The sequence below is a fragment of the Exophiala xenobiotica genome, assembly GCF_000835505.1.
Source record: "Exophiala xenobiotica strain CBS 118157 unplaced genomic scaffold supercont1.3, whole genome shotgun sequence".
Taxonomy (NCBI): domain Eukaryota; kingdom Fungi; phylum Ascomycota; class Eurotiomycetes; order Chaetothyriales; family Herpotrichiellaceae; genus Exophiala; species Exophiala xenobiotica.
The window spans coordinates 4,640,085-4,652,469 of NW_013562492.1; the positions used below are offsets into that span (position 1 = coordinate 4,640,085).

At 51.9% G+C, this 12,385-nt stretch overlaps 5 protein-coding genes across 5 annotated transcripts; 3 read left to right on the forward strand and 2 right to left on the reverse strand.

The window, feature by feature from the left end:
- Nucleotides 1-1,383: 1,383 nt before the first annotated feature.
- On the forward strand, nucleotides 1,384-3,100 carry PV05_05991 (uncharacterized protein). The gene is made up of 2 exons (XM_013462570.1): nucleotides 1,384-2,053; nucleotides 2,253-3,100. The coding sequence occupies exons 1-2, from the start codon at nucleotides 1,499-1,501 to the stop codon at nucleotides 2,928-2,930; spliced, it is 1,233 nt and encodes a 410-aa protein (XP_013318024.1). The 5' UTR covers nucleotides 1,384-1,498; the 3' UTR covers nucleotides 2,931-3,100.
- PV05_05992 (uncharacterized protein) lies at nucleotides 2,953-5,693 on the reverse strand. Its single transcript, XM_013462571.1, has 2 exons — nucleotides 4,717-5,693; nucleotides 2,953-4,665 (listed from the first exon to the last, which is right to left on the reverse strand). The coding sequence occupies exons 1-2, from the start codon at nucleotides 5,420-5,422 to the stop codon at nucleotides 3,722-3,724; spliced, it is 1,650 nt and encodes a 549-aa protein (XP_013318025.1). The 5' UTR covers nucleotides 5,423-5,693; the 3' UTR covers nucleotides 2,953-3,721.
- Nucleotides 5,694-6,408: 715 nt separating this feature from the next.
- On the forward strand, nucleotides 6,409-7,441 carry PV05_05993 (uncharacterized protein). Its single transcript, XM_013462572.1, has 2 exons — nucleotides 6,409-6,713; nucleotides 6,777-7,441. Exons 1-2 carry the CDS (start codon nucleotides 6,461-6,463, stop codon nucleotides 7,184-7,186), a joined length of 663 nt encoding a protein of 220 aa, XP_013318026.1. The 5' UTR covers nucleotides 6,409-6,460; the 3' UTR covers nucleotides 7,187-7,441.
- Nucleotides 7,442-8,308: 867 nt separating this feature from the next.
- Nucleotides 8,309-10,902, forward strand: PV05_05994 (uncharacterized protein). The gene is made up of 4 exons (XM_013462573.1): nucleotides 8,309-8,934; nucleotides 8,985-9,140; nucleotides 9,189-9,311; nucleotides 9,360-10,902. Exons 1-4 carry the CDS (start codon nucleotides 8,800-8,802, stop codon nucleotides 9,855-9,857), a joined length of 912 nt encoding a protein of 303 aa, XP_013318027.1. The 5' UTR covers nucleotides 8,309-8,799; the 3' UTR covers nucleotides 9,858-10,902.
- Nucleotides 10,737-12,175, reverse strand: PV05_05995 (uncharacterized protein). Its single transcript, XM_013462574.1, has 2 exons — nucleotides 11,736-12,175; nucleotides 10,737-11,676 (listed from the first exon to the last, which is right to left on the reverse strand). The coding sequence occupies exons 1-2, from the start codon at nucleotides 11,883-11,885 to the stop codon at nucleotides 11,023-11,025; spliced, it is 804 nt and encodes a 267-aa protein (XP_013318028.1). The 5' UTR covers nucleotides 11,886-12,175; the 3' UTR covers nucleotides 10,737-11,022.
- Between the last annotated feature and the right edge of the window lie 210 nt (nucleotides 12,176-12,385).

Genomic DNA, 12,385 nt, shown 5'->3' on the forward strand with positions numbered 1-12,385 from the left:
CCTTATGCCCCTGGTTAGGGTCCATCCGCGCACCGTGCACCCCGAAAAGAAGCCTAAGCACCCTAAGTTAGTAAGCCTGTCAGCGAAAAATCTCACTGAAGAATAATAACACGAGTACCACATTTCTGTACTCGTAGCTCCTGCGTGGCCAATGCTGGGTATGCTGGGTATCCGCTCGGGACTAAAGTTACTGAGCGAGTGAGATTCGACACAGTCAACAAAAGCCTATGCCAGGCACGGCAGGGTGTGACACGGCTCGACCGGTACCCTTGTCTCTTCGGGAGATCTCCCGCGAAGACCTGGCACCGACAAGTACTGATTTCGAAGAGGCACACGACACATCAACAAAAATATCCGTGAAAACCATACCGATTCCCAACAAGATGCGCACAAAGAGCACGGACCGTTGTATACACGTGGCTGTCGCCCCTTGAGGAATCGAACCTTCTATGCTTCTCTGCTGCTCACGACATGCCTCCATCAGTCCCATCCGACAAGGCCCGCTGCTCAAATCCACTTTCATCTCCATGCTGGTGCATCGCACAAATCCAGCCTGGTATTGAAAATTATCTACGCTCCTGGCGTGGTTACTGCTGGTACCACGTACTGTGCTAGATGTCCTTGAAGCATGTGAAGAAAGGATTTCCCGGCTCTCGCAGGTCTCATGTCTGGCATACAGTGATATGGTCCACATCAAGGTAGGAACGTTCCACATACCTTGATCCTTCACACAATACATAGTTCGCTGGCCAACCATAAGACGGGCGAGGACGTTGTCTCTGCTGATCTGAAGACTGTTCTTAGACCCTGAAGCCTTCTATTGCCAACAGGGCCAGTTTCATTGGGCATTTGATATATCATGGACAGATGTGAGCTCAGAGCACGCAGAAAGGCTGCAAGGACCCGAGGCTAGGAGGCTTCAGGATGTCAGATTTAAGACACAACGCATCTCATAGCTTTAGATGCCGCGTCCACTGTCATTCTAAGCTCTCGGCTTTTATCTTCTGATAGAATGTGGACTTCAACTAATGTCGTTGCTGGCGCCGAACGGTCCCTGTTCCGCCGCAACCGCTTGGCCGGGGAGCATTTGTGAAACTTGTATGCGAAGAGCATGTTTGTCTGCGCCATAGCATGTAAGATCCTCCTGGAATACTGCTGATTATCTGGGGAGCGCGTCTCTGTCTTCGAGATATCAAATGTTGTTGAGCAGACCAAAAAGCACCTGTCGAATTTTGTGTATGGGCCGTAACGCGAGTCCCGTCCCTCACCGTCTCTGGCTCGCTAGCAACTGACAGCACGTGATCAAGATTGATTGGGAAGGTTTGGCGCGTCCTTCGTTCTGAGCTTCATGAATTTTATTCCTGTTCACTTGCAGCTGAGCAACACCATGAGCATTTCTCAGCGCTTACTTCGTCTCAGCCAACAGAGTCGTCAAGCTTGCTGGCCATGACATAGCCTCCAATTTACACATCTGATTCTTTGATCCTCTATACCCACTATGCCACCTCGAATACCCCCCTCGACCGCTTCGCTTGCTCTTCCTCCTCCATCCGTCCACACACACTGCAAATCATGTCTCAATCGTGCTTTTTCCTCTACACCTGCCTCGCAAACGAGGCTACGAGCTCAGATGTTTGCGTGGCTCCAAGGGCCTGGTGAAGTTTTTCGACGACCTTTAGCTGGATCAACGAATTACCTTTCTGCCTACGATAGACGAGGGAATCTCCTGCGAGGAAAAGATCAACAAAGGCCTACTGGTGCTCCTTCTGATCCTTCCGAGGCTCCAGATAGTGAAGCTGCTCGAGCACTTGATGCAGCCGCGGAAGAAACTCCGATCCGCAAGGAAACGCAAAACGATTTGAGACCTTTCCCCCTGAATCGATATTTTGTCTCGGAAAGCATACTTTCAGAAGAGTTGCAACATGAGATATGGCGGCGGGTACAGGTACAACAGAAATCTGTTCGTCAAGTCTCCATTGAGATGGGCGTGGACATGCGCAGAGTCGCTGCGGTTGTACGACTGGTCGAGGTTGAGAAGAGGATGATTGCAGAGGTATGTTCATTTCGCGCTATGGTCTTATATGGGTCCTCTTTACTGTGATGAACAACAAAATCGATTAGTCTTCCAGACTTCCAAACATGGTGATTTAAACAAAACAAATTACAACTCTCTGAAACAATGGCCCTCCCTTTCTACTCTCCTGCATCGACTTTATACTCTCTGATTGCGAGACTGACGTAGATTGGAACAGAAGAAGGACCTTGCCATCCCCTACGCCAAGGCCGTCCACTCGATGCTTCCAGTGAACAGGATCGACGAGCGCACAAAGAAGCCCATGGAACCTCACGAATCCATTAACGACCTTGAACAGCACCCTTTGACTTACCCTCAAATATTCTACCCTGCCTCCGAATCTCGCGCGTTCAACCGTACCGACGCCGGTCGTGTCTTCAGTGGCGCACCTCGTCTGCCAGATGACCAAGATGTCGGACAAGGTGGGAAACCTGCCAAAGAAGCTTGGGAGGACAAGAAGCCCGAGTATGTCGGCCAAGCAGGTCATTCACACCCTATCCTGAAGCCTGCCGATTCGCGTATTCCCCACCCACACTTGATTGCATTCGAGAAAGACAAGCTTGACCCAAAGTTTGCCTACGATCACCGGAAGCGACAGGCTCGACATTTAGCGCGTCTTGAGGAGGATGCGCGCAAGAGCAAGGAAGCCAAAGAGATCAGAGCCCGGTTGGAAGAGGAGAGGAAGAAGCGTATTGACACCGGACGGTGGCAATTCATCTTTACAGACGTAACAGCAACGAGGGAAGGAACTAGGCTCGATGGACGCGGGACGAAGAGCCCTGGTTTCAGGTATGGTGTACCTTCGCAGGAGAGAAAGAAAGGCCAGGTCAAAATTCCAACAAAGGTGGAGGTCTAGGAGTTCTGGATGCAGTGTCTGGGCTTCATGTTGATCTCCTGGGCAGGCTTAGCCATGATGTACGATATAAAACCCCAAATAATTGTCCTGTGTACATTATCGAGGGCCTTGAACAGCTCCGCAGAGGCTATGAAATGATATTAGGCCGAAGGACTCTCGAAAACCCAAATATTGTCACGGTCATTCATTTCTTTCGTCATACATAGCAGACGGAGGACAGTAGCTCACGTTGCTTTGCTTCCCTTTCCCAAGTATCCCGTATTCCGAGCGTCGATCCTACCCAGCGTCTTCGCTGGGAGGTTACATGCTTACCAGTCCTAGATGGAAATTCCAAGAAAAGCGTGCCATGAAGCCTGCATGGAGACCTTCACGAAATGATGCACCCTGCGGTCGTAGATCCTCATTAATATGTGTTGTAATGAGACATGATGTAACATCGAGAAGGTGTGATATATAGGCGCACTGGCTCGGCAGGAGCCACACCATTCCGAAATCATGAGAGGTGGCGCACGTCGCCGGGTCATTTGTCTGCTCAATACCACAAGTAACAGACTCGTCGTTGAAGAATTGGATCAGCGAAACTCGTGCTGCAGGCCTCCAGGGAGGCTTCTGCGCCACGAGGCGAGTTTCACAGATCGTTTGCAAAGCCTCTCCACAGGGTGGCCTGGAGAAGAAGCAACGTCTTTGCTGTAGCAGAGCTTACTCGAGCGCAATGTGCTGGCGAGCGGTTGCGGCCGACCTCATTTGCACACTTGTAGCGTTTGTAAGTAGCTCCTTCATATTAAATCTGCTCAAACCTCTTCCACGTATTTCTCGCCTGGCGCCGGATTCAAACTTCGAGTACTCGGCTTCGCGAGCAACGTTTTCCTCGTCAGTTTCCCACACAGCGCGGCCTTGATACTGGGCAGCGGATCTCTCGCCTCCGGTAAGACAAGCAGGAGGAAGACAATCGCCACGCCTGCGGTTGCAGGCAGAAAGCCGTAAAGATAATGGGCCGCCGGCGCAAAGTCGTGCGGCATGCTAAAGATTGCGCAGGCCAGTGCGAATGGTGCATAAATCAGCGCAATGATGGTCAAGTAGCGCGAATAGTCCGCCTGCCGGACGGATTCGGACTCGATCGACGTCAGGCTCCCGGTATCCTGCACCTGCGAGACAGCGAGAATATGCTGCATCTGCGAATCACACTCGGCGCGGTAGTGGTGCAGGTCGATCAGGAGCGCCCTGTAGTCATCGTTCAGATCCGAGTCCGAGGTTACGAACGATTTCACCCGTGTGAGAATGGGCTTGTACCGACTCAGCATGGAGTCGAGAGAGATGACTTTATCCAGGATGCGTTTGGCTTTTTGCGGCTCGAGAGCGAGCGCAGTGGAAACCGGCTGGCTCTCGAGAGTCGTGCGGACGTAGTCGAAAAAGTTTGTGCACTCGGACGCAGCGATCTGGAAGGCCGGTCGCATGATATTGAGCATTGTATTGTCGGACGGGTTGAGCAGGCCGTCGCGCGCCATTATGTGCCAGTGCCGGCAAAGGTCGTCAAAAGGGTTTGGGCACATGGGGCGAGAGCCACAGGCGCGGTAGTCGTGCGAGTCTTTGCTGCCGGGACGGCGCATCTCGATGAAGTCGAGGTAGCCGCCTTGGTAGCCTGATATTTCCATGCGCTGACTCGGGGAGAATGTGCCGAAACTTGTTTCGGCGCCCAGGGTGAAGTGTGTCATTGGTGGGTCGACCAGGACGACGCCTGGAGAGTTAGTATGCTTCGTGATGGCAGGCAGGAGGCAGGAGGACTTACATAACCATGGGTCCAGGGATTTCTTCATGTAGAATGAAATTTTCCGCCTGGCAAGGGCGACTTTGTGTTTGCCGTATTTCGAGCATACTTCTACTCGTCGCCGGTAGTTCCCTTTGCAGTAGAGCTTCTCGATGTCGACGTCCTTGCCACAATTATGGGCCACAAATGCACATGGATACTCGATAGTGAAAAATTGCTTCTGACGTCGTTGGTTTTGAGAAGCCAGTGGAGATGATGTGTTGACGTCGCCTGTGTTTCCAATACCATGGTCGGCGAGATGGGACGCGAAGAAGCCTGGTTCGATGTTGAGAAGACCTCCGAGTGTGTCGACCATATCGGGACTGATGTTGTTGACCATGATGATCCGCCCTTGAACTCCGGATGGTGCCGGAGTCGTCGGTGTTGAGGGTGTTTTCTTCGTCCATTCTTTCAATAAGACTCTCAGCTTGGTGGTGTCCGTCAGATCCGACGTCCTAAAACTTGATGTTCCAAACTCGAGAAGAATTGTTTCCGCTCTTTGCGGTCGCGGTACGGCTGGGCTTCGAGCAGATTCAACACCCCATCGCAGATAGTCGTCTAGACATGCTAGATTGTGAAAGCCATGACTTCGAAGGAAGCATACGTAGTCTGTGTAAGTCCAACGCTGCGGATCTGGTGGTGCCATGGTGCACGTTTCACAACCTACGCCGTCATGGTCCGAGTGCATCACACTTATGGCCAGTGCGGCGGAAGAGGTTTGTATATGTTGCAAATCCCGGTGGACAGAGAGGTCCGCTGCATGGAAACTGCTCCGATCAACCACCTGCAAATATTGATTATTTCAGACAGTTGAGATGATACGAAAAAAACAAAGCCGGAAGCAAAGGCTTAGGTCTTGTTCGACTAGAGAGAACAGCACTTCAGGTCTGGGTGGGATGACGAACACCTCGTGCAGCAGCTGTTGAATATAGACGGCTGGGAAGGATGGTGTCGTCGAGCACCAACCTTGGGACTTCATTGGTCAGCCTCGACCGGGGTTCCCTCGCAGGCTTCCCGAGCGTTGAAAGTATCCACCTACTGGGACGCGGCGCTGATCCAATTGAGGAAGCCGGTATCGCAAAAGCACCATTTCATATCCCACCTTCTGAATACCTTAGTTTGAAGTACTCCCTCTGCGAGAAACTCTCTTGTCAATAGTGCTTGGAATAGTCCGAGTAGCTCCATTGGCGACAGCATTTACGTGCAGTTTGCAGGATGGTTCTCAGATCCGATCAAGGCCGTCCATTGCTATTGGGGTAGAATGGATTGTTCCTGCCACTGGGAAAGGAACGCTCCGGAAGCAGCTCGCCTAACTGCTTGTTCGTGGCGTTGTGGTGGACAAATCATTGTGTCGAAATTGAAGGCGGGGGTCTTCCATGGTGTGAAGTTCCAGCCACCAAGTTATTCAAACCTGGCTTTGCAGAGAGTTTATTCGCCAGGGTGAGACATACGTGTATCGGCCATACGAGTCAGAGTCGCTGCATGCAGGAAATCGATAGGGATCTAAAACTTGGAAAGCGAGACAGGGTTTCAAGATAATGCATTGATGGGCAGTCAGATGCCCACGTTCACCTTGAGCCAGGACTGCAGCTTTAGCCAAGCTGACCGCGTCGGAACTAACTGAAACTTTTCTCCGAGGTTTGCTGTGTTTGCTGTGTTTGCGAGGATTCTAAGCTGCGGTGCGAACATCGTCGAGACATCTGGCTTGCTATCGTCCTGCACTGACATGGCCACCGACGCGACCGACCCCGAAGCCGCTGCGCGTAGTACACTGGTTGCGCTTGAGACACGTCTACGTCGGCTGGAATTTCTGCTCAAGGGTTGCAGTAATGAATATGGTATCCCGGATCCAGTACGGAAACCTGCGCAGCACAATGAGACAGTATGGGCACGGTTGGATTCTCTGGACAGTGAGATGGTAAAACTGAAGAAGCTCAATGGATCCGCCGGCACACTTATTCGTAACGTTGAACAGTTATGTGGGTGACACTACCAAACTGATCGCGAAAGAGATCAAGAAGTCAGCTAACATCGTGCTCTAGCAACTGCTTACCCAGAGTTGTTCGCTTCTCGAACAATTGCCACGGATGTACCCAAGTCCGAAGATTTGAGCACGCTCGCCTCTATTGTCCTTTCCCACGCAACCTTATTCCCCGAGACCGCCTCAAGGCTCTCGTCATTACAGACGTTGCAGATCCCTCCGGCTGGACAAAGCTCAGAACTACTGTCCTTGGCTCCTCGACTTGAACAAACCAGGCGGATCGAAGAGGAGATGTCAGACGAAGTGAGTGACCTACGTGAGCGCAGTGCTCGATGCCTGGAATGGTGGGTCAAGATTGGAGTTGTTGGAATGGGAGACCTCTGGGAAGACTGGGAAGGAAGAGTTGCCAAAGTCGAAAGACACCTGATCCGTTGGGAACGGCGAGCAAAGGAAGAACAAGGATATCTCTAGGTGACTGCATCTGACCAGTATAGATATATTTTTAGTTCTCAGACATGCGAGGCAGTCGATGGTACGATCCGGCTCGCTATGTGCAGACGTATTGTTCTTTTGCCATCGACGGCCGATTCAGGTCGGATGACCAGCTGCAACGGGTAATTTGGCGACAGCACATTAGGAAGGATGATCCGGCTGTTTGCCAGTTGGTTCGTTAAGCCAGCATAGCCATTGCGAATGCAGGGCTGTTGGCCAATTGGAGAATTTGCGCCTGTCGCAGATCACAACGGCATTGCAGATCATGCATTCGCCAGCCCATGAACAACAGAAAGATGGAATATTCCGCCGTGCCTGACCTTGCTTTGGACTGTCGTGACTGTCCAGCAGTAGAAGGCAAACCTTGACTTCGCGAAGCTGTGGCCGACTGTTCATAGACTCCGTTCTACCAACCTCATAGGGAACAACTGGGTCCTGGGATTGCGGAATCACGCTTGTGGCGGTGCCAGGGGCCGAATGATGGGGAGGGGAAGATTGGTCGAGAACCATGGATCAACGGTGCCCACAGATGTCAGGGGACTTGGTACGCATCCTGTCCAATGGTCGTGTCAGGAAGCAGCCCAAGTTTCATTAGTTGAGAATTGCCAGCGGAAAATTAGACATCCGGGTGTCAGGCTATGGTACTTCAAAGGCGAGGAGGCGTCGAAACTGTCTGGAGGTCAAGCCCGAACGGGCATCTGGAGATGAAGATCTGTTCTATGTCAGCATCCGCCGAATTGAATGAGCATTGTTCGGGATATGGCAATCATCTGGCCCAGATTGACTGTTGAGGTGCCACCAGGCGCTTGTCAGGGCGCGTGGCCTGTGGTACTGTGGAAGAGCCGCCGAGTATGCAAAAGGGCAGCACGAAGTGTCATTGAGCAAGCGAAGAGATTGAACACTCACCACGCCGATGAGCAATAATCGTATCACACCTCACTATCAGGCATAGTCACCTTCATCGAGTCTTTTGGAAATTGTAAATCTGGAGACAGTGGGTAGTTTTGAGTCTGGCTGGATCGACGCTGGGGGGGTGAAACGTGTTGCAGGGCACTGGAAGGCTTGAATTCTTAGTGGCCCTGGGCGGTGCCCTGCGTGGCCTTGTTCTGGTCGGAGACCGCCCTTGGACGCCTCCCCAGCGAGTAGTACGCATCCCTCTCCTCCCATCCTGTCCAATTCCTCCTCCTGAACTCGAATCCTCATTTCTCAAACCACATCCACGCTCGTTCAGGCACCACTTTTTGTCAACACAAGGCTTTCTTTATTCTTGTCGATCGTTACTCTCTCTTTGTCGTCATTCTTCGCCTCTTCTACTTTTAGTTGGCGACTCTGTCGTTGGCTTTCTTGGTCCTCCGATTGCTCCGATTGACTCGAGTCGACAAACCCGGGCCACGCCATCACGAAAGAACACACAGACACGGACACAGCCTTCCAACGCTCGGTCCTCTTTTCACCCAGCCTACGCCTGGCCTTCAGACAACATCTCCCAATCCACGACCTCATTCTTCTTGCCTTCTCGATTAATTGAACAAAGAACGGGAACAATAGGCATCACCATCCTCCACAAGAACCATCCACGCTCTTGACCCTTCATGCCCTCATACGGATCACTCCATTCTCCCTCTTTGAAGAAACACAACATGTTGGAAGCGCGAAGAGGAGGCAGAATCGACTTCGGTCATATTGTTGGCGACCCTTTTGCTCTGGCTACAATCTCCATCAGCTTGGTACGACCCCTGCCCTACTCAAGACGAACGCGACACTAATCCTCACACAGCTCGCCTGGCTCATCGCGTTCATTTCCTCCATAATTGCCAATATCCAAGATCCGTTCCCAAAGTATGCTTGGTGGACTGTCGCCTACATGCTATGCTGCATTCTGGGCGTGACATTCGTCTTCGCTACAAACTCGAGCGGTACCTATAGCATGGCGGTATGTTGGACATCTCTCCCAGTATGGAGCGATGCTGATGATTCACAGGTCGTTGGATATCTCGCTGCTGGGCTTGTCATGACAACTTCTGCGGTCAACTCCCTTGTCTACCAGCCGCAAGGCGCAATGGAAGCCGCAGCGGCAGGCCATATTCTACTTTCAATGGTTGCTGTAAGTGCTCTGACGCGTCCACTTGATTCAAGCGCTGATCGATGGCAGATCATCTGGATATTCTACTTCGGTTCTACACCTCAAGCTGCCCACCGCGAATTCATTGACCAATTTGCTTTGCACAAAGAAGCGAATGGTTTCCGTGGTCCTACGCAGAACATGACCAATGCCTACGATCGTCCACAGACAACAGCCTCCACACAGCCTCCCCAAATGTACACCTCAGCCCAATTGAATGGCTTCGAGACATCCTCTCCTGTTTCAGGATACCCAGGTGGACCGGCAGGAGCACCGAGAGCTTCAGCGCAACCCATGAATACTAGCAGTACACCAGCACCACCACAAGAGATTACCCAGCCTACCGAATATCCATATCGTGCCAAAGCCATCTACAGCTACGAGGCCAACCCAGACGACGCAAATGAGATCAGCTTCAGCAAACACGAAATCCTCGATGTTTCAGATGTCAGTGGGAGATGGTGGCAGGCTAAAAAAGAGAATGGCGAGACAGGTATAGCACCCAGCAATTACTTGATCCTGTTATGAGATCATGCACGTCAGCTTTGAGACGACTCTCGGGCGAGAGACGGCGGACACGACAGATGCTGGGTCTCTTCCGGGGCCCCGTGTCTCCTAATGACCTCTTTTTGACGACATTGCACTTCTTTTCTTTCCACAGTATCCTCCTTGTATCAATGGACACCTCAACTTCAGTCCGAGTTCAAGGTCACTTGATATCCGGCCAACGATACCAGGCGAGACAGGATCCAAGATGGTCGAAACTGCTCACTTTGGATCGCTTCGTCTTCCTTTTTTCTTTCTGATTTGGGCTATGACGGAATAGGTGTATTTGTTAAGGGACCTGTACAGGCGTCCAGGCGCAGCTAAAACGGCGACGGGCTAGGCATGAGATTGTTGGAGTCTGGCGAGAATTGTCCGAGTGATGGACGAGCGTCTTCTCTCAGGTCAGCAACCCAGCCTGCGCTTTCTCATTTCCCTTCTTCTCACCAAGAGATCACGACAACGTCAGTGAGATTGCTATGTCATACTGTCAGTTGGGTGAATTTTGGATGCTGGTTTTCTTGCGGACGCAGCTTCCGGGGAGGTTCCTGTGGGGCAATCTGGTTCGGATACGCAGCCTGTATCTAATGGAGTTTCAGCTGGATGACGGGACTTGAGAGCGCATATGCTATGATGGGAATCACGGGACTTGAGAATGCGGAAATACAAAGATGAAATCAACAATGAATCGAACTTGAGTTCCCTTTCCACTGTTCGCCTTATCATCTGTCAATGCTGATCGTTCAATGCTAATGCAGCTTCGGCTCAAATCAAGCAAGTTTCGGTCTCTTTTGGTAAGACATAGACCAGACAACGCCAAACTTGAGTACTCCCACCTCAAGACCAAGTTGAGGTTTGCATGAAGCTGGTTGTACACGACCAAGGAAGGCTCCCGGCATAAGATGGCCACTACTGCCGCTCTGACATTTATTAAGGCATCTCGTTGGACAAGAACTGAAACTCTGAAGATGTTCCGAGGCTAATTGAAATGAGGCATGAAACCCGGTGCTATTGAACGAGATTTGTGAGATATCCGTTGATACACTACAAGACCGAAAATCGCTCGAACGCTTCAAAAGGTAGGTAGTCACTGCCCAGAGGCCTGTAGAGAACTGCGAGAATAAGTTGTCACAGAGACCGTCAAAACATGCTACCGACCCGGCATCTGCTGACCTCCGTACCCCGTATAAGCCGTGTTGTAGTCATGGATCCCTAACCCACTGTGGTTCAGAGGACTCTGAGGCTGCGCAGCAGGCATGTGGACGATGTCATCCTGCTCCTGCTGATGTAGTGGCGCATACTGTTCATCGTACTCGGACTTCTGGGAGGCGTAGTCCTGCCGTCTCTGTGAATCATCGTCAAGCTCTTCGTCCGCTGGTATGCTACTCGAAAACGCGTCCTGGGTCTGCGCCGAGAAATCGTTCGGTTTGTCTGACCCGCTTCCCCCAAACTGCGTGTTCGGCATCATGCCAGTGCGTTTGAATGTCATGACGGTCCGGAAGGATATGAGTGTTGTCGCAACGAAAAGTAGCATTTCGAACACGCCGAAAACAATGATAGTCTCGCTCAATTTGCAGCGTCCAGGACTACCGTATTTGAAGTTGTCGCAGCCCGAGGCGTCTTTCTTGTCCCCCTTTCCTTTCCCCGCGGCGACGTACGAGGCAACGGCTGCCCAGGCGCTGAGCCAGAGAATTACGGCCAGGCCGTCAAGACAGGCGAAGGCATAGACGTTTGAGAAGCGGCGGGCACGGGACCACATAGGTACCATGACGAGGTAAATCAGGGTCGGAATGGTTAGCCAACACTGTGTGAGGACGGAGCGTTAGTGAAGGACAGCCATACAGGTGACAATGGAGGGCGCACCAAGCCAAAGTACCAGCCCACACGGCCGTCAGTGCTTCCATCGCGGGTTAAGAGCGCTATTGTCAGGGCCCATGCGAGAAAGAGGATGGCCCCTTGCCCGATGTGAATGTAGTTTTTGATCTTGCCGAGGTGGTCTAAAGGAAGACGCATTCTTGTGTCACAGGAGCACGCTGTGTCTGTGGCGGTCACAATCGAAGAACAGGAAGGTCGATGACAGGTGGTGTCCGACAGACCGTGTCAACCCGTGGGAAGATAGGGATTTGCGCACACCTGGGTTCGAAGGAGAATGGTTCAATCTTCGTAGGAGTAGCAGCAAGTAGGAAAAATGGCATGCGAGGACGGAGCGACAGTGATAACGATGGAGCCAGTATACAGCAAACAGAGGGCAAAAGGCAATGGATAGGGACGGGCGGCGGTTGTACATAAGATGACCGAGTCTAGTAGAGGGATGTTCGTGAATCTGAGACGCGACTGATGCTCAGCCGCAGCGTGGCGCGGCTAGGCTGGGCTGTCGACCAATGCTTGCGAACCCAGCAAGGCTGAATCCGAGGTGGAGCTGGCCCATGACGAAGACCGTAGTAATGGCGGATCTCGCTGGCTTGGAAAGGGAAGCTTGTAGGAGCACTTGGGTTCAGCTTTCACATTTATAG

Bases quoted from the DNA above. Each gene is read 5' to 3' on its own strand.
- PV05_05994 (XM_013462573.1), top strand. From the start codon at position 8,800: ATGCCCTCATACGGATCACTCCATTCTCCCTCTTTGAAGAAACACAAC. The intron at 8,935-8,984 runs GTACGACCCCTG...ATCCTCACACAG, and splicing joins CTACAATCTCCATCAGCTTG to CTCGCCTGGCTCATCGCGTT. The intron at 9,312-9,359 runs GTAAGTGCTCTG...GATCGATGGCAG, and splicing joins TTCTACTTTCAATGGTTGCT to ATCATCTGGATATTCTACTT.
- PV05_05993 (XM_013462572.1), top strand. From the start codon at position 6,461: ATGGCCACCGACGCGACCGACCCCGAAGCCGCTGCGCGTAGTACACTG. The intron at 6,714-6,776 runs GTGGGTGACACT...ATCGTGCTCTAG, and splicing joins TCGTAACGTTGAACAGTTAT to CAACTGCTTACCCAGAGTTG.
- PV05_05991 (XM_013462570.1), top strand. From the start codon at position 1,499: ATGCCACCTCGAATACCCCCCTCGACCGCTTCGCTTGCTCTTCCTCCT. The intron at 2,054-2,252 runs GTATGTTCATTT...AGATTGGAACAG, and splicing joins AGAAGAGGATGATTGCAGAG to AAGAAGGACCTTGCCATCCC.
- PV05_05995 (XM_013462574.1), bottom strand. From the start codon at position 11,885: ATGCGTCTTCCTTTAGACCACCTCGGCAAGATCAAAAACTACATTCAC. The intron at 11,677-11,735 runs GTGCGCCCTCCA...GTCCTCACACAG, and splicing joins TGGGCTGGTACTTTGGCTTG to TGTTGGCTAACCATTCCGAC.
- PV05_05992 (XM_013462571.1), bottom strand. From the start codon at position 5,422: ATGCACTCGGACCATGACGGCGTAGGTTGTGAAACGTGCACCATGGCA. The intron at 4,666-4,716 runs GTAAGTCCTCCT...CTAACTCTCCAG, and splicing joins ATCCCTGGACCCATGGTTAT to GCGTCGTCCTGGTCGACCCA.